Genomic DNA, 18,954 nt, shown 5'->3' on the forward strand with positions numbered 1-18,954 from the left:
TATAATGTCATGGTGGGGCATCTTTTGCATTTTCCCTTTTCAGATGCCAAAACATCTTAGGTGAGCCCTGCCAGCATTTCAAGGTCAGTCTCTTTTTGAACATGAGAACATTTAAATGGCACCACAGACATTTTTTATATATATAGACGACTTCCAATATTGCTTTTCTGTTGTATATTCAAAAAAGTGTCCACACATTCCAGTATTGTGTAGTGGTTAGAGTGTCAGATTAGGATCTGGGAAACCCAAGTTTGAATCCCCACTCTACCACAGAAGCTTGCTGGGTGACCTTGGGCCAGTCATACCCTCAGCCTGACCTACCTCACAGGGTTGTTGTGAGGATAAATCCAGGAGAGGAAAAACCATGCGAGTCACTTTGGGTCCCTATTGGGGAGAAAGGCAGAGTACATGTGAAGTAAACAAATATTCTAATAACCTAGGTTTAATAACAAACCCAAGGGCAAACCATACGTTATATGCAAATATGTTTAAGGAAGAAAGCCCTATGGTAATTTCTTTAAAAACAAAAAGAAACTTTTGGAGGGAGACTTGGGAGTGGGGAAGATGTATGCCTGTGGGTGCGTGCGTATAATCCTTTGCCTGCCAGTCAGTTTTCTTTTTCAAACTGCCACCTTCCCATTGCGTTCCCCCATGGAGTTCCAGATACATATTTACAGGAGCTGTTCAAGGCAATAAACAAACCAAAAACGCATAAGTAATTAAAAACCCATTCCCACACTGAAGATCTTGCTCACTTCAAACTGCTTTTCAATTAAAAAAATGTCTATCGGGGTTTCTTGCAGGTGGTATGCTTCTCAGACTATCAGAGAATGCAGAAATAGTAATGAAAATGAGACTTAACTTTTGTCTATGGCTCAGCTTGGAACATATGGAGAGAGAGCTTTTGGACATAAGCATTATGCACTTTACCATTGGTTAGTGGTAGCTCACATGAACACTCTGAGAGAGAAAAGTCTGGGTGAGAATCCAAGCCAGAGCGTGCAAGTTCTAGGCAAGCATGAAATGCAGGGATGCCAACTTCAGATTTGGAAATTCCTGGAGATATGTGAGTAGAGGCTAGGGGTGGAGTTTGGGGAGGGAAGGGACCTCAGCAGGTTATAATCCCATAGAATCCACCCTCTGAAGCAGCCATTTTCTCCAGGGACCTGATCTCTATTACATGGAGATCAATTATAATTCTTGGAGATCTCAAGGTGCCACCAGGAGGTTGGCTACCTTAATGAAATGGTACACAGGCACACACTGCTGGATAATTTTGCAGACTGTACATCAATCAGCACTGAGTATTTGATTCTTCAGCATCGTTCTTCAGTGCCATCTCCAGTGTATAGATTTGGGAAGGATTCCAAATAGACCTGCTTAAGATTGTTCTTAAGCAGTCAATGGGAGTGTATCAATGTTAAATATGGAGAGAAAGTTTGCATTTCAGCTAAAGTATTTAATAACATCTCTTTGCTGCAATGCCTTCTATTCGATAACTCTCACCTGAGTTTATAGACCTACCCAGATTAATCATCTTTTTAAAAAGGCAACACTGCCACCTACAGGCACTTTGGCAACAACCACCAAATTTCAATATAACCACACATCATCAAACACGTTCTTTTAAAAGGTTGTTTCAGCTTCAGGCTAAAAGCCCCAAGGGAACACTAGATTCAATTTTCTGTTTTGCTTTTTAAACAAAACAAAACAATGAAAAACAATATATTTTCGACTTCTTTGACACAATATGAATCTGGGATACATTCCGGCCCACATATATGAAGCACTGTTTACACTTTGGAACAAAACAGTCCATTTTAAGCACCCTGAGATCAGACATGGTATCACTATAGCAAGGGGAAAGCCTGGAGGCCAGGAGAATATTGGCAGACTGCTTCCTTCAGGGAGATCAATAAAAATGCACGAACAAATTGGAAAAAAGTTGCTTTTATTTAAAAATTCAATATTTCATAACAATAACTTTAAACGGTGAGTGAAGTTTATATTCACCCTGACCTGTGTAATGGAGAAGTGGGGAAAGAGGAGGAGAAAAGAAAGGAAGGTGGTTATGAAACTGGAGGAGATGGAATCAAACGGGGGCTGCCCCAACAAGCCATCCCCCCACTCCACATACCTCCAAAGCAATCTTGGCACAACACACTCATTACAGAACTGCTTCTTCCTCATCAAAGAACTTCTAAGCTATGTTCTCTTAGCTGTAACAGTTTTCACCTGCCTTTTTAATCCTTCTTATGTTTTCCAAGAGCCTGTGTTGGCTTTCTTCCAACTGTCTGACCCATCTGCTTAGAAAATCAAAAGAAATGTCCACTCCTGGGCATGTCATGTTGACTGTAGGATATAAGCACAACCCCACAGTGGCCCATGCTGGGTGTCCCTGTCCTAGGTCCATGGACATTTTCACTGAGACCTCCCAGAGAGACTAGCAGGCTGCATCAGTTCTTTAATGCTTACTATCCTCTGGGCTAGGTCTTGGTTACTGGGAGTTCAGTTTATGCTCCACTTACTGGCATCGGTGTGTTCATTTCTTTGGGCTGCACACAACAGGAGCCTATATGCAAGAATTTAAAGTTCAACTGTGAATATGAAGTTGTTCCCTTAATGTAAAAAGGCCACAAAGGCTGTTGAGTAAATACAGGCAAGGTATAAAACTGAGCTCAGGGCATAAATGATGCTCAAGAGAGGTCTTCTTTTGTAGTACAGGGCTATACTAGACCCGAGGATTTGCCTTGAACATTATATTCTTTGTTCTTGGTCATCTTCCAGCTGATTAAGGTCAACAACAGAACACCAATGAGTTTGTAACCCACCTGGAGACCTATGTACCTGTTGAGAGAAGAAAAAAAGAAGTGTGAAACTCCATTGAATAAACCTTGACCCATGTGCTTTCAAAAAATATCCAGAAAGAAAAAGTCCTCAGAGACACAAAAGGAATGGCAATATGATCTAGAACAATCTCTAGACTGGATTATGGGAAAGCAGTATGGTGGAAGCCAGCAAGGAAGTTCAAGCACACTGCCCACCGGCTCTGTGACTCAGGACATGCCAGACTTGTCTGTGAATTTCTATTCTACGCAAGAAGAAGACGACACTTAGTACGAGGAAAGGCTCCTTCTCTGGGTCCAGGAAGGTGGGCTTCCAATATCCACTGGAGGAGGAGGAGGAGGAGGGAGTCTCTTCCCTTGTGCCCCAAATACTGAAAATGAAGGAAGTTTCTGTTCCGCTGTTGCCACCAACAATCAATTGCGACAACAGATGACCCAATTACGGAAAAATGTTAATAAGAAATCAGAATCCCCTACTAAATGGGTCTTAGTAGAAAAGGGCTGCTGATTAAGAGACAGGATCAAAGAGAAGGCCACTTTAACCTAGATTAGATTTGGGGACAGCAACAGTTAAGGCAGGGTCTAATTGTCTATTTTCCTGTGAAAAGAACAAATTCACAGGTAAGTTTTGAATTTCCTTTTCTGTGTTGGACGGGAGGAAGGCTGTTAATGTGGTAATGTTAAAGATCAGTTCATCCTTGAGAAGGTGACTCTGCCTCCCCCAGTATCAACCTGTCAAAGGCGTTTGACCTGTCTGGCCAAAAGCCTTTGAACAACTCATCCACTAAGTGCTCCCTTCTACTGAGACAAAAGTGTCAGAGTAACTGGTGAAAGAATCCAGCAAGGACCACCTCCATCAAGGCTGTTCTCTCTCTCAGAGCACTGTGAAGGTTTCAATGCTAATCACAGGATATACCCAGACATTTTGTAGTAATCCATTAAAGTGGGCAAGAGCCAGCAAAGCATCCCGAGGAAGCCACATGAAACAATGCTTGAAAGAAATGATGGAAGATTTCTATTGTCTTAGGCCTGGTCCTGTCAATATATTCTTTAGGGCTCTGCAGAAATGGGGTGAGAATGGCATTTGTTTTCTGTAGCGCAATGGGCCATAAGACAATGATGGGAGGATGAGTTTTTGAGCCCTTTGGAAAGCAGAATTATTTTTTAGAATGAGAAAAGGGTTTGGCCTAGGAAACATTTGTCTTGATGAACGATACACAGTTCTTTCTCAACAGGCAGGGTCCCCAACTCTGTGTCCTGATGTACAGAGAAGTTCTGTCGGTGTTTGAAAGGACTATTCAGTAAGAGGGCTGGCAGGGGGCAGGGATCTGTTCTTTGGTATTCCGACCATTCCATGGTGTAGCTCATGGAGACTAGATCTGGAGCCAATTCAGTGCTGGTGGTCTGTGTTCATGTGCGTGTGTGGTGGCAGTCACACAGGATTGGGCTTTGAGGAGAGTGCAGGCTTGGGGCTCAGCTATTGTTGTTGCCATGTGGCTTTGTACTACCTGGATATGCTCTTGAATGATGAGATGAAAAGTATGAGACAGTTTGCCAGGCTTATTTTCCTTTTTCTTTGTGACAAAGAAAGTTCAAAAGGCTAGCTTATCTAGATTAGTTTTCTCACTGGGGTCTACACCCCACTTGCACAGTCATAGATTGCATTTGCCAACCATGGTGGAAGCCATGAATCTGATTTCTAGCAAAGAGTATGCAAGGAAATGAATGAGGACAGAAGAAGTCAAGGAGAACCTCCTGAAGTTCTCCTTGGTTCTCTAGCCAAGATCTTGTCGAGCCATGTGAAAGCAGCCTAAGATCAATGCTACCAATAAAGCTCTAAGGCATCAACTTGCAGTCATATAGAAAGATGTGGTAACTTAATGGCTAAGAAACAAATCTTAATCTTCTCTCTGTCACGAACTCACTGGTTGGCACTGGGCAAGCGGCTCACTTTTTGCCTCCTACCTGCAATAATGGTGGGGGGAGATGAGAATACCAATACTAATACTACTATTTTTCAGGAGTTGCTATAAGGATTACAAGAAGGTAATGTATAAATTCACTTTCAGTGCTATACACGCTCAAAATGGAGGACGATTGCTGTTAATGGAGAAGTAAATGTGAAATGTCTGCTTGCACTTGTATTTGATCTTTGTGTTAAAGTAACTGCTGAGAAGCTTGAAACAGGCTTACTCTGCTGGCCTCCCGTCGCAGTTACCCCTCAGTGCTTACTCCATACTTTTGGATTTGGATCATTATACAGAACATTGGACTTTATTATATTTATTCATCTGTACCTCCAATAATTACAATTTGCGTTACTTGGTTACATGTCAGACGAGTTTGTCAATTTCAGGCATTAGCACTTTATAAAATTATTGAGTTTAGCAATTGGCACTTTGTTCTTTGCCATTGGCATATGAATTCTTGCACTTGGCACTTTGCATTTGCCATTATACTTCTTGTGAGATGCTTTGCCTTTCGTATGTATCCAAGCTTAATGTATGTATAGTTTATGAGACCCCTGAGAGATTGTAACACCACTAAATGATATTTGGAATATATTTCTTAAGTGACTATTTAAAAATTCTTCAGTTAGTTGATCACGGTTTGTTTGTTTTCCCCTGTTGGGTAAGCTGCTTTTACCGTGATACTCTCCTTTCCACATTTGGCCCCATAACTAGACATGCCACAAAGGCCTAGAAGAGAACAATCTTGGAGAGGAGCATGAAACAATGGCGTAACACAGTTGCATGGCCTTGTGTCGATTAGAAGAGCTGTCTAACTCATATCACTGCATATAGTACTTGTATGTGCTAAGGCCCAGATGCAGAGAGTGTCTGAGAATGGCAGGAATGTCTGGCTTCGTAGAAACTGGTGATATTATTCAAGGATAGATGTTTTATTGGTTGAGGGCAAAAAGATATTCATATTTATGAGAAACTTGTAATCATTAATTTTACATAGCCTTGGTTAAGATAAGAGGTAGCAAGAATTAACTATTTTTATGTATTTTAAGAAGATGTTTCAACTATGAATAACCTTGTTGGTGTTCGAAATTGTAAGACAGTAGGTTAGCCAAGAACGTGAGTTCCTTTCAAGCAGGACAGACAGCTATTGTAAGGAGATGGTTCTGAAATCCTGTAAATGTGACAAACTGATTTGATCAGAAGCTTCCTCTTCGAAGGGGCTCCTTACCTGCGACGTTCGTATCTTTGGGTAAGATACTTTTTGGACTGATGTAATCACTCTCCTTTAATGATCTATGTAGCAATTATAATGGGTGGTATGATTTTCTGTTGATGGCATTGAGAATGGCATTAAGAATATTAAATAATTATGTTGTAATAATAAAGGCTTAGAATAGGAGAGATTCTTTAATTGTATTACTTGTATAGAATACCTGGTAAGGAACCTAGAACATTATCTGTGGTGCACCTCTTTCCAGGAGTTAAATGATTTGATACAGGAAGGCTAGCTAGACACTCAGGACTTCTCAAGTGCACACCTATATCTGAATCAGACCTGACCAGAGCCATCCAGAACACCTTGTCACAGAAATAATGGCTAGACTTGATTTTTGCCATGCCTTGCAAATAAATTCATTAAAAGAGGCTGGAAAGGGAACGAAGGAGGGGAAGGAGGTGCCACAGGTAAGGTGGTGGTGATCCCATCAGGATTTGGAAGCACTTGGGTATTCTTCATGTCTTTAACTAGACCAGAGGATTTCCATGGCTTTGACCAAGAGTTGGGGAAAACATTCCAGAGGGGAAATGGTAGCTTAGGACTTGCTTATCCCTTTCCTTTTAATCCTCAGAACCCTCCATCCTCCCCTTGAGTCTGTGGAGGCTACAAATCTCTCTTGGGAAGAGGTTCTGGGGCACTTTGGACTGTGGAAGAAGTTCCTGTGAGCTGGAAGTAGAGAAATATCTGGCCTGTATTTTTCTCACCCTTAAGGACAGACAATACTGCAGGTGTGTGTCTGAGATTCTAGCCATAAGAAAGTGGGGATTTGTCTCTTGCCCTTGTTGGAGAAAGCAATTTGAATAAAAAAAGAGAAGTCCATCCAGCAGAGGGCAGCAAGGGCTAGTTAGGTAAGAATATGAGGTCAACGCCTTGTTGTCGGCTAAGTGTCATTCTTTGTTTGTCTCCAGATTGTTAATCTCAGGGCAATCTCTTTCTCAGAAACAGAACTGAACTCTTTCTCAGCTTAGCAAGGTAGCTAGGATTCTCTCTTCTCTTTAATATCAAGTATGTTAGTTCTTGGATAAAGCTTTATTTACTTTTTAATCAGCTTGCATGGCTCTCATTGTGTGATCGCTTTGCAAGCAGTCCTGACAAAGGAATGGACATAGCATTGTGGATTCCTGTTGTAGAAAAGCTTGAAGGGTTCAGGTTCCCGCTTCTGCCAGAGAATTCTGTGAAGCTGTCTCCTGGCACTGGAATGACTGCATCTACAAGATGGGGAGGTGCTACAGAAGCAGTTGCTCTCACAAGATCCATGTGTGGAGGAAGACTGATGTCTATGGTAGTTTCTGCCCCCAGAGGAGCTATGGGACTGAGCAGAACTACCAAAAGTGGAAGAGCTCCTAGCCCTGAGCAGAGGAGTTATGGGACTGAGCAGAACTACCAAGAGTGGAAGAGCTCCTAGCCCTGAAAACAACTCTGCACTTCTGTCATACAAGGTTAGGTGGATCCTTCCTCTCCCTCTCCCCATTCTCTTGCCTTCTTGGAGCTAATGGCCCCTTTGAGTGGGAAGCCTGAGCTTTCCTTGTGACCTGCAGATTGAGGAGCTCAAGGCCACTGCTGTCACCTGGAGCCTTTAACAGCCCTTGCCTGGTAGGAAAGCACTCAGGAGAAGAAACACCAAAGTCATCTAAAGCCTGCTTGGGAGAAAAAGTAGATAGTGGTGTTAGGCTAGCATGTGATGATTGCATCAAGGTACTTTTTTCAGCACTTCCAGTTAGCCAGCCAAGCAGGGGTAGGCTAAGGGGCTGATACCTGGCATACAAGTCAGCAACAGGGGATGGCTGCACTTGATCGCCCAGACAGCCATGCCCTCGCTGCACTCTCTCTTCGCTGCATTCAGAAAGTTTGGGCTTTTTTGTTTTTACGCAGGCAGGCGTGTCAAAACAGAGCTCTTCTGTTATGAAAGCAAGTCGTCTGGAGACCTCCAGTGGTTAATCCTAGAGTTCCTAGATCCAGAGGAAAGGCCTCCCAGCACCCTAACTGTTCTCTTCCCTCTAGGAAAGTACAGCCAAGGCAGACCTTTCATATTCCCTCAAATACTATACTGTTCAGGGAAGGCAGTTCACCCATTCAGCTAGGAGTGACTTGGTAAGGCAATCACCCACCTTTGCCTCACAAAAGGCTTGGCAGCATTTCTCTGGGTGAGAGCAAGGATAGAAGGTCTGCTGCAGAAGCTTAGGCCTTGACACAGAGATCCAAAGCAACTTCCTAGAATGACTGCAAGGCTTCCTTGGGTGTGGCTCAGGTGAAATTCCTAGGGCTCTAATCTGGTCCTAGATCTGAGTCACTTGGAAGGCCTTCCAGAAGGCTTTCATCAACAAATGGCAAAGCAGCAGCCAGAGGATGCCAAAGAGCATTTGCGCACATGGCCTCAGGGGCCTGGATAACTGGATCTCCCACAAAACATTCCATGGAATAATAATACAATAATTCTTAGTATCAGGTTTTTCTCACAGCCTTAAGGTTCAGCATGAAGCCTATGATGCACTTCCATACGTGGGCTGAATAGAGCAGGAATCTGAACACTGGGCGGAGGTGGGGAGGAAAATGTAGGTCCAGCCAGCAATCAGCCATGTCTAACAAAGAGCAACCCTTCACAGATAATGGCATCAACAGATGACCTCAGTAAAGCCACGTGACAAGCAGAGTATTACCCCACCCCACCCCAGCACTGATTATATTGCTCTTGTTTTCCACTGGTGGGAAGGAAGGAAGGAGGACTTTGACTTGCTTCAAGGCTGCTTCTGTACAACTCTCCCAGAAGGCACTGGGGCAAGTCACTGCCTCTGCGCTTTATTTACTTTGCAGGGTTATTGTGCAGATAAAATGGGATTAATAGAACTCTGTGCTTCTTGGAGGAGAAACAAGGTCCAAATATGATAAATAAATAATGATTTTTGTGACAGAGCCTGAGCTAGTTGACAGATATATACCTCACATGAGAAAGCTGCAACCTAACTAACACACAAAACTAGAGACCCTGCTGAATACCTGCTGCGCAAGAAGTTGTTATCATAGTAAGCGCAGGATCCAATCTTGCCACTCTGTTTTCTCCACCAGATGCACGAAGAGTCAATGAGTAAGCCAAAGAGGGCAGGAGCTGGCAACCAAGCTTCAGAAGGTCAGAGGGGGAAAAAAAGATGAGAGTTCAGAGATTAGATGCTGCTGGTTATATACAGCCCACGTTACACTTGAGTTCTGGTTACCCAAAAGACGTTGCGGTCTGGTTTATTTTATTTTACATTATTTATACCCTGTCTTTCTCTCCAATGGGGACCCAAAGCAGCATATACCATTCTCCTCTCTGCCACTTTCCCCACCCCCTCACAGCAACACTGTGATGTAGGTTAGGCTGAGTGTGTGACTGGCCCAAGGTCAATCAGCAAGTTTCAACGGCAGAGAGGCAAATCGAACCTGGGTTGCCCAGATTCTAATCCATCATTCTAGCCATTATACTATACTGATGCAGAACTTCCTTTCACCATTTTCATCCCTAGGGCGGGGGGTAGGGGTGGGTGGGGAGAGTAAGAGCTTAAACGTGAGCTGGGGCAAAACTCTGGATTCTGGACATGCAATAACAATATTCAATTTATATGCTGCCCTTCAGGACAACATAATGCCCACTCAGAGAGGTTTACAAAGTATGTTATTATCATCCCCACAACAATCACCCTATGAAGTATTGGATGCACCAGTCACAAAACTGCAAGACATCACAATAGCACAAAAAGGGTACCTCTGGATCAGACCAAAGGACCATTGAATCCAGTATCCTGTTTCCCACAGTGGCCAGCCAGATAATTCTGGGAAACTCTCAACCAGGGCATGAGGGCAATAGCACTCCCATACATTCGTCCCTTAGCAACTGGGAATCAGAGGTATACAGTCTCAAAACATAGACATTTTATTTAACGATCACGGCTGAAAGCTATAAAATAATTGGACCTCTCCTACATGAACCCTCTTTTGAAGTCAAAGCTAGCTGCCAGTATTGCATTTTGTGACACAAAACTCCGCAAGTTAATTATGTTCTGCATCTACTGCCCACCATTATTATTCAATAGACCCAAGTTAGTCCACTCTGAAAGAAACGGGTCCTTCTATCCACTTCCTGCACTGCATGCATGAATGCCTCATTTTATAAACCTCTATCATGTTTCCCCTTTGTCATATTTTCCCTAAAATAAAAAGTCCCAGGTCTGCTTTCTCAGCTAATGGGGAAACATTTATATTTAGATATGGCAATTAGTTTAACTAAGGCATCTGTAGTTCACTTAAAACATAATTCCAGGCTGCAGAATCATGCATATTTTAATTTTAAGTAATTAAAGGCAGCAAGATACATGAACGCTGAAATCAAATTTGTTTCTTTAGGAGACAAGGGCCTGTTATGGGAAAAATAGGACATTTCTGACAATCTGAAACATCGTCAAGTAGAAAGGAACAGCCCTATGTCTGCCTAACCTCTACCAAGAGAAGAGCACCTTGTGGGCACTGAAAAGGTTTGCCAGCTTTCTGAAAAAAAGCATCAACAAAGTTCAGTGTCATCCCCAAAGCATCTCAGGCTGCCCTGAGGCCAGCAGATTACCCTTTTGTGTGTCCCTTAGCAATCTAGCCCCATGCTGAGTCTTCTGGGGGAGGGCTGTGCCCTCCCATATCAGTTCCATAGTCCCCCCCCTAGTCCCTTAGCTTCCTCCTAGTGGATGCACTAGGCACTTGTGTTCCTTTTGTTTCAATTTTGACTTCATGTTTGTCTTGGCCTGGACACATTACAGAGTAGTCAAGGAGGGGGAAAGAAGTTACTTTCGCACCACCCCTGAACAAGCATCACTCTAGACAACCACAAAATGTAATTATGGAGCAAGGGCACCTGTCGACTGTCATTTAACACTGGCAAAGAGAGTACACAGAAATGAACTGGGAAGCAGAGAGCTATAGCTAAGTGTAAGCTTTTATAGCTCTACCTTCACCCCCAACACACAATTTACATTTTTGCCTTCCTCTGGAGTTATGTCTAAGCACACTATGTGAACTACACATTTTTGAGTTGCCACTGTAGCTAGAAGAAAAAGGATATTGAGGTCAGGCAGGCACTTACCCAGCAATCTCATCAACAGGAACTGGATACCAATGGCAAAGGACTTTTCTTCATAGTTCACCACTCTGTACAGGATTTTTAAAAAGCACATCAGATACCCAAAAGTGAATTATTGCTCCAGCAAAAAACCAACCACCATGATTACCTTTGGGGGTTTGCTATACAAAAAAGCAGGCTTATGAAGCTGGTGTCTATCTCACATAACACAGACAAAAATGGACCTATGTGAGTGATGGCAGGCTCTTCTAAGGCAAGCCACCTGGTGCCCCACTCTTTACTTTTAGAAGAGTTAAAACATATTTTGGATTTTATTAAATATTTTCCATGTTGCCAGTGCACATGATTTTATTTTCTCTTTTCAAAAAAAGCTTGTCACATTTTGTAGTGAGAAAGTCTGGAAAACATGGAATAGATAGCTGACAGATCTTCTAAACAGGAAGAGTATTATTGCAGAAGAGCTTTGTGGAAGTTAGTTCTTTTGTTGGGCCATGTCAGCTGGCCTGGAACTCTTCTGCCACTTACCGTAACACCATCATGTAGAGAGGGTTTGAACACAGGCAGGCAATCAATGCCGCAAATGAGATCAGGAATATAACAGGAAGCAGCAAATGGGCACAGCTGATTGGGCAGGATTCTGTGTTCGCCGAGGTCTGTCCACTCACTGTGTGGATACAGGAGCAGTTTGTGTACATCTGGTTGGAGAGGCAGAACAGAAAGTCAAACTCATCGCAGGGAAATCAGTCATGGTTTTGCAGAAACCTCCATGTCCCCAAGCGCCTCTCTACACAAGAAATCTTACATGGGGAAGCTCAAGTGACTTATTTCCTGTGTGATCTTATATTCAAGTGTTCTCTGTCTCCCTAGCAGTGCATGTGTATCCACAAAGGGAGAGCAAGTGTAAGATCTTTCACTTGAGCATCCACGTGTAAGACATCTTCTGCAGAGCGGCTCTAAGAGGTCCTTACTCTTCCCTGGGCAAGAAAGAGACATCCTGTGACTGCCAAAGGCCGCCGACTAGATTAGCAGAAGGAAGGAAGGAAATGGAATGTGTGGAGTCCCAGTACAGTAGCACAACTTCATTGATAGGCAGCACTTGCAAATCTATTTTAAAATTGAGGCTCAGCTCATCACAAAACCAAAGGAGTTAGCCATGCTAATTTGTAGTTGCAAAATCGTAGAGTCCAGTAGCACCTTTAAGACTAACCAACTTATTTGTAGCATAAGCTTTTGAGAACCACAGCTCTCTTCATCAGATGCATGGAGGGTATGAAGAAATTGGCCAGAGCTATGAGGTGAGGAGGGAGAGGGTGCAGGGAGTGAGGGTCATGTAAATGTAAATCAGTTATAAAAAGTCATGAAAGAGGTGGAGTGCACAATCCAGGCTGGGTGTGACCCCTCCCCTCCATAGCTGAATCGGAATGGAACGCCTGAAGGCAGTTACTTCTGGTAATGAGATAACCATTCATGGTCTCTACTCAATCCAAGTCTGACTGAGTCAAATTGACATATGAATTCCAATTAAAAATGGCAATATCCAGAAACCAGTAGGAGAACACTTCAATCTACCAGGACATTCCATCAAGAACTTAAAGGTCACCATAGTTCAACAAAAACATTTCAATAACTGAATCCAATGGGAAGCTGTTGAATTGGAATTCATATGTAAATTTAAATTCCCATTACCAGAAGTAACTGCCTTCAGGCATTCCACTCAGATTCAGCTATAGAGGGGAGGGGTCACACCCAGCCTGGATTGTGCACTCCACCTCTTTCATGACTTCTGCAACTGATTTGCATCTACTCCCCCCTCCTCTCCCTTCACCACTTATATATCTCTGGCCAGTTTCTTCATACCTTCCATGTGTCTGATGAAGAGAGCCGTGGTTCTTGAAAGCTTATGCTACAAATAAGTTGGTTGATCTTGGAAGGTGCTACTGGACTCTTACTATTCTCATCACAAAAGTTTGGGGAAAGTGACAATAATTTAAATACAGGCAAAGATGTAAAATAAATAGAAAGGGAATTTATGATGGGGCTATTACAAAGATAAAGATGGGGAGGGGAAGAAAAAAGAGGCCATGTAAGCTACCCTGAGCTCCTTGAAGGAAGGGCAAGATAAAAAGTGAGAGAGAACTAGCGAGCTTGCTGGAAAAGCACAGACATTGGCGGGAGTGCTGACTGGGTTGACCTCTGTGATTTCACTAGGCCATTTCCCCTCTAGCTTTATAGAATGTTATTTCGCTTTTAAAAACCTGGTCTTTGTCCCAAACAAGTGGGTGAACAAACTTGGAAATGATTGAATGTTCATGCTGTGCCTTTTAAAGCCTTCAAAATAGGCTGAGAGCCTGCCTGAAGCAGAAGAGGAAGGGCAAGGCAGATTACCAAATCAGCATTTGATTGGTTGATTAGCACAATAAACACATCTGTCAAATGGGTTGCAAGGGGGAGGGGGCAAGCACTGATTTCAAGGTACGTCTGCACGCAGCCTAAATGCCAGTACCCACCCAGCTTAATCTCAGTCATTAAAAAACACCACTTATCGTTTTAATAGGGTTTCCAAAAAAATTGCTCATTCCAGTTCTTAACACAGAGAATATTAATGAGGGTGTAAGGCATGGACAGGCTGGAAAGAAGGCATCTGGCAGCAGAGCTCCAGAACTTAACTTTCTGCTGCATCATAAGCAGAGGAAAGGGCCAGTCTGATCCTTAATGCTGTGCAGCAGCACCCTGACAACGGCTGGAAGTTCACTCACAGCGTCCCGCAGCTCATCAGCCCAGTGGGATTAGATAACCAGAGAGGATAACAGCCCCTGCCCTGCCAACCTTTTATAGATCTGCTGCCTCAGGTTTGTCTCCCTGAGCAACAAAGCAAGCAGCATACCTCTATTTCTAGATTGCCATGCCTCACCTCACTGGAAGTTCTGCTGAGGCCTGCCTGAAGTTTTGCCTTTCTGGAAGCTCTGTTTGAATAACTACTGGACTGTGGGACTACCTGCCTCCTGACAATCCAGTTTGCAACCACTGTCTTAAGAGAAGGCCTGTTAAACTTATCTTAAGGATCATGTGGGACATCAGAAAAGAGGCTTTCAGATCTGTTGGATGCAAACCTAAACCACCACCTTACATTTCCTCTGAGAGACAACGGGAACCAAGAGAGGCCTTCCTTTATGACAGACCTCGTGAAACTGCCTTCGCGGTCAGCTGGGCCCCTGGGGTTCATCCACTCCATCATTACAACCTCACAACTTACCAAGCTGTTGCCATTCAGAGTTCTTTCCTGAGATATTTCATTTTTAAAGCACGAGAAGCCATGAATTGTTTGGGACACTTTGTGTGTGAAGCACATGCTCTCTTACAAAGCTGGGGCCCTCTCTCACAGTCATTGATTATTCCCAGAAAACAACTGATGCTTCAATAGAGCCTGTCAATCACCAAGCAAGTCCACAGCAGATGTCATCTAAAGCTGAGTCAAACTCTATTTCTATTTATATATTTAATGCCCCATTTTTCTCCCCAGGGGGGCACCCAAAACTGCTTACATTGTCCTCCTCTCCTCCATTTTTTATCCTCACAACACCTTCATGAGGAAGGTTAGGCTGAGTATTTGTGGCAGGTTGAAGGTCCTCCAGTGAGCTTCCATGGAAAACTGGGAATTCAAATTTGGATCTCCCAGAACCTAATTCGAACCTCTACTACATCACACTGGCTCTTGAGTGGCTATCCACTTGGCTGTTCTCCCAACCCCTCCACAAGCAAAATACCCTTGCTCCCAGAATCATTCCTCAAGCCCATTTTGCTTTAAGCTCATGAAATTAAACCAATAGCCATTAAAACTTCAATATCCTTTCACTAGCCCCTGAATATCCCATTAGGACTACGTACCATAACCATGGCTGTAGACGAATTAGTGACAAAGGCAGTACAACCTGCATGGCAGGGAGAGATGTATTCCACACCATTCGCTCCACAAACAGGGTGGAAGATAGACTCAGAACACAAGCATTGTTTGTTGCATTGATCCTGCACTGAGGAACTTGATGTTCTGCCAGAAAAAAAAACCCAGACAAAATAAAATGAAATTAAGCAGAATGGGTGACAGATATTCTCTTGAACGCACGGGGTGATTAACCTCTGTTTCCCAGTCTCTGCTGTTGTTGGGTTGTTGCCACTCACAAGCCTGGCCGCCCGCCTACTGCCCTCCTGCAGGTATCTCTGAGGTTTTCAGTGAACTTGGTCACAATTATTACTCGCATACATATGCAAACAACTTGGATGGGAAACCAGCCATCTAATACCTGGAGTAATCTATCTGAGCTCTTCTCTGGAAACCACCGAACACCCAAAGCGCGAGAAAGAAAAAGAAGAAAAGAAATCCTTAATTAAAACTGAGAGCATTCTAGGTGCAAATTGCAACCCGAGGCTAAGATAATTTCTTACAATGGTAAGATAGTGCTCTGCTTGCAAGAGCAAAGACCTAGCTAAGCCAATGCTGTCTGTCTTGATTTACAACAGTGGAAGCCCTTTTCCCTGCAGAGATTTTTTTCAGTAGGAACTATCAGGAGTTAAACCTGGAAACCTGATTTTAAGCCTCACTGAAATAACTGGGGAAATGTTTGCGGGTTTGGCTGGTCTCTTTTTCATTAAAAACAAAATTTGTAAATGAATGAGATCCTGGGCTATGTGCTTACATCCCTGAATGGGAGATCACAGAAGCCACGCTAAGGATGTTATCTTCATGCTTCTCACTCCCCTAATTAATAGTAACCTGGAGGCTTTTTTAAAATAGATATTAGCATGTCTACAATATCCACTCTTTTGGAGAAACTGCCATCAGCACAGAATGTTGTAGCTAATGGATTTCACTATCAGAGTACTAGTCATGTCATACTGAGACTGCTGTCATACTAATTCTTGTTCAGTACTGTGGATCGCAACTGAGAAAGCATCACTGGAACAGGCAAGGATGATTTTCTCAGGACATTCCAGTGCTCACAGTGAGACAGCACCACAATTGGCAGGAAAACCACATGGATATATTTTCTCTGTGTAGTATTAGAAAGCAAACACTGTGTACAGAATGAGTCCACTTTTCTTCCTAAATACATGTTACAAAAAGAAGATCTCAAAAAGGGCAGGGCAGAGAGACACAGAGGGAGGGCATGTTGTGGGGGGGGGGAAGGGGGAGGACAAGAAAAAAAGGGAGAAATTATTTGGACTGGAATGTTGATAGGCAGATTTGGAGGGGAATCTCCACATCAGATTTGAGAGCAACCCTAAGCTCTATTTTTCCACTATGTTTGCTAAAGGTAGAACACATTACCTGGGTGGATAAATTCCAGCCACCATCTTTGTGGAACAGCCCATAAAGAAGAGAGGAAGGCAGCTAAGCGTGGAGATCAGAAGCACTATGATGGAGAACCGTGGGATGGTTTTCAGGGAGAATCCAAAATGCTTCATGAGGATACCCCCAAAGAGCATTCCAAGAGCAGCTGCAGGCAGGTTCACAATTCCTGCAAGGATGGAAAGAGGCACTGAGCTGGTGGTGAGCAAAACTTCTCTGAGTAAGAGAAGGAAGCCAGCCTTGCAAGCAAACATGGAGGGAACCATGCAGCCTGCTACCCAGGGAAGGGTAACCTTCACTATGTATTTGTATACAATGCAGGGTCCATAACTTGGGGCCCTGGGAACTGCCTTGGAGGCTGTTCCAAATCATATGTTGTGGGAAGGAAGTGGCATGAATCCTAAGGATCGTCAGCCAAGTGCAGTAAGTCCACAGATGTGCAAATCGGCATGTCTACCTAAGTGGGAAACTATGGACAATCTCCAGAGGCAAAGATTCACTTCGTATGTGACGAAGAAGGTAGTTGCTTCCCCCAGCACAGGCTTTAAAAAGAAAACCCTTAGGGAAGAAAAAGGAAGCACTTTTGATTGAATCTCTACCAGGAAGGGCCGAAGTGCCCGGCTTTTGCTCACACCACCTCTGACAACATTACAGTGCTGTAAATGCGATCACAGCAACTTTGTCAATTGATTTTTTTTTAACTTCAAGGGCAGTAGAAGTTTCAAACCACATATTTTTAAAGATTATTTTTATTTCATTTATAGCCACCTTTCTCCCCAATGGGCATCCAAAGCAGCTACAGCATTCCCCTTTCCTCCAATTTTATCCTCACAACAACCCTGTGAGGTAGGTTAAATTGAGTCTGTGTGACTGGCCCAAGGTCACCCAGCAAGCCTCCACGGCAGAGTATGGATCCCAACCTGGGCCTCCCAAATCTTAGTTGACACTAACCACTAAAACACCCATATAATTTTTCAGAGCTCAAGGTCTATTGTGATTAAGGGGCATGCATTCCCCTTTACCTATGGGACACAAGACTGATGAAGCCCATGAGACAGCTGTCTAGTTTTGACCTCTCTATGCCCCATCCCACACTCATCAGATCCCCAGTCAGAGTGGCACAGACCACTGGCTACCATCTGATACAATACCAAGGCAAACTGAACCCACCACCCTCAGGGGTATAGGCATGCCCTGTCCACAGCTTCTTGCAGGGAAAACGTTTGTGGTGCAGTTAAGCCAGGCTCTGCTAGCCTAGGATCACTGAAGTGCTCTCACCAATGAGAAAGTTTGCATATGAGGGGCTGGCCCCAAACTGTTTCTCCAGGTATTTGTTGAGGAAGGTAGAGAGGCCAGCGATGACCGAGGAGAAGCTGCACTGAGCTATAACCAGCAATATGAAGAGCGGATTGAGAAGCAGTGAGAGGAAACCTCGAGGGAACTCTGAAACCAAAGAGAGGCGAATGAGGCAAAAAGGTTAGAGACAGAGAAAGACAGAGCAACATATACAAACAAAAACATTCTTTAAATTTTAAAAAATCCTCTTTGCTGATTTTCTGCAGGATTCAAGAAAGGATGTTGGTTCCATTAGAAAGCCCCACAGGAAGGGCTGGAATTCTCCTCTTGAACTAGATTGTGAAAAAGTATGAACCTGGGACAGATCTCAAGGGTTACTGAAACTTTGCTGAATTGATTGAAGTTTTTATCCTACCTTCTGTTAAATACCTAGGGAAGGGTTACTTAGTTATAACATGTGGAAAATCAAAACAAAAATGAAAAACCTCTTTAAAATAGCAAGCCAAAATATCTCAAAAACTGGAAAGATTACAGTGAAGCATGATGGAGATTACAGCAGGGACGGCATGACGGAAACGGAGCATCTGGTAACTCCTGTCTCCAGAACTAAGATCCTGTCTCGAGAATCTCTGGTTGCCATTAAAAATATTGCCCCAGAGAGTTGGACCAGAAACAACAGATTAAAATTAAAGTAAAAGAGTTTTCAACTAAACTTTAGGATGCACTTCCTAACAGAGCGGTTCCTCAGTGGAACAGGCTTCCTCAGGAGGTGATGGGCTCTTCATCCTTGGAGGTATGTAAGAATAGGCTAGATGGTAACCTTAGAACAATGATGATTCTATGACTTAATATGAATGTAGGCAGATCAGGAGAGGGAGGGCATGAAGGGATGAGCTGGTGCTTGGCTCTCATGGGCGTTTCTCTTATGTCCAGGGTAACGCTGACTGCTACTTTAGGGTCAGGGAGGAATTTTCCTCCAGGCCAAATTGGCCTGGGATCCTGTAACTTTTTTGCCTTCCTGTTGGCATACAGCAGGGCAAGGTGAGGCAGGGGGCTGGGGGCACAGCTGTGAATTCCTGTATTGTGCAGGGGGTTAGACCAGATCCTTGGGGGTCCCTTCCAAC

At 43.5% G+C, this 18,954-nt stretch overlaps 1 protein-coding gene across 2 annotated transcripts in view; it reads right to left on the reverse strand.

Annotated features, from left to right (window-relative positions):
• Window positions 1–1,934: 1,934 nt before the first annotated feature.
• SLCO2A1 (solute carrier organic anion transporter family member 2A1) overlaps window positions 1,935–18,954 on the reverse strand; it is an 89,565-nt gene continuing 72,545 nt past the window's right edge. For both annotated transcript variants that reach the window (XM_054983297.1, XM_054983296.1), the window contains exons 8-14: window positions 17,813–17,977; window positions 16,514–16,703; window positions 15,076–15,235; window positions 11,716–11,885; window positions 11,194–11,258; window positions 9,087–9,207; window positions 1,935–2,847 (exon numbers count right to left, since the gene is read on the reverse strand). In XM_054983297.1, the coding sequence (XP_054839272.1) occupies window positions 2,727–2,847; window positions 9,087–9,207; window positions 11,194–11,258; window positions 11,716–11,885; window positions 15,076–15,235; window positions 16,514–16,703; window positions 17,813–17,977 (992 nt within the window). In that variant the 3' untranslated portion in view covers window positions 1,935–2,726. The remainder of the gene's footprint in view (window positions 2,848–9,086; window positions 9,208–11,193; window positions 11,259–11,715; window positions 11,886–15,075; window positions 15,236–16,513; window positions 16,704–17,812; window positions 17,978–18,954) is intronic.

This window comes from Eublepharis macularius, chromosome 6 (genome assembly GCF_028583425.1).
Source record: "Eublepharis macularius isolate TG4126 chromosome 6, MPM_Emac_v1.0, whole genome shotgun sequence".
NCBI classification, from domain to species: Eukaryota; Metazoa; Chordata; class Lepidosauria; order Squamata; family Eublepharidae; genus Eublepharis; species Eublepharis macularius.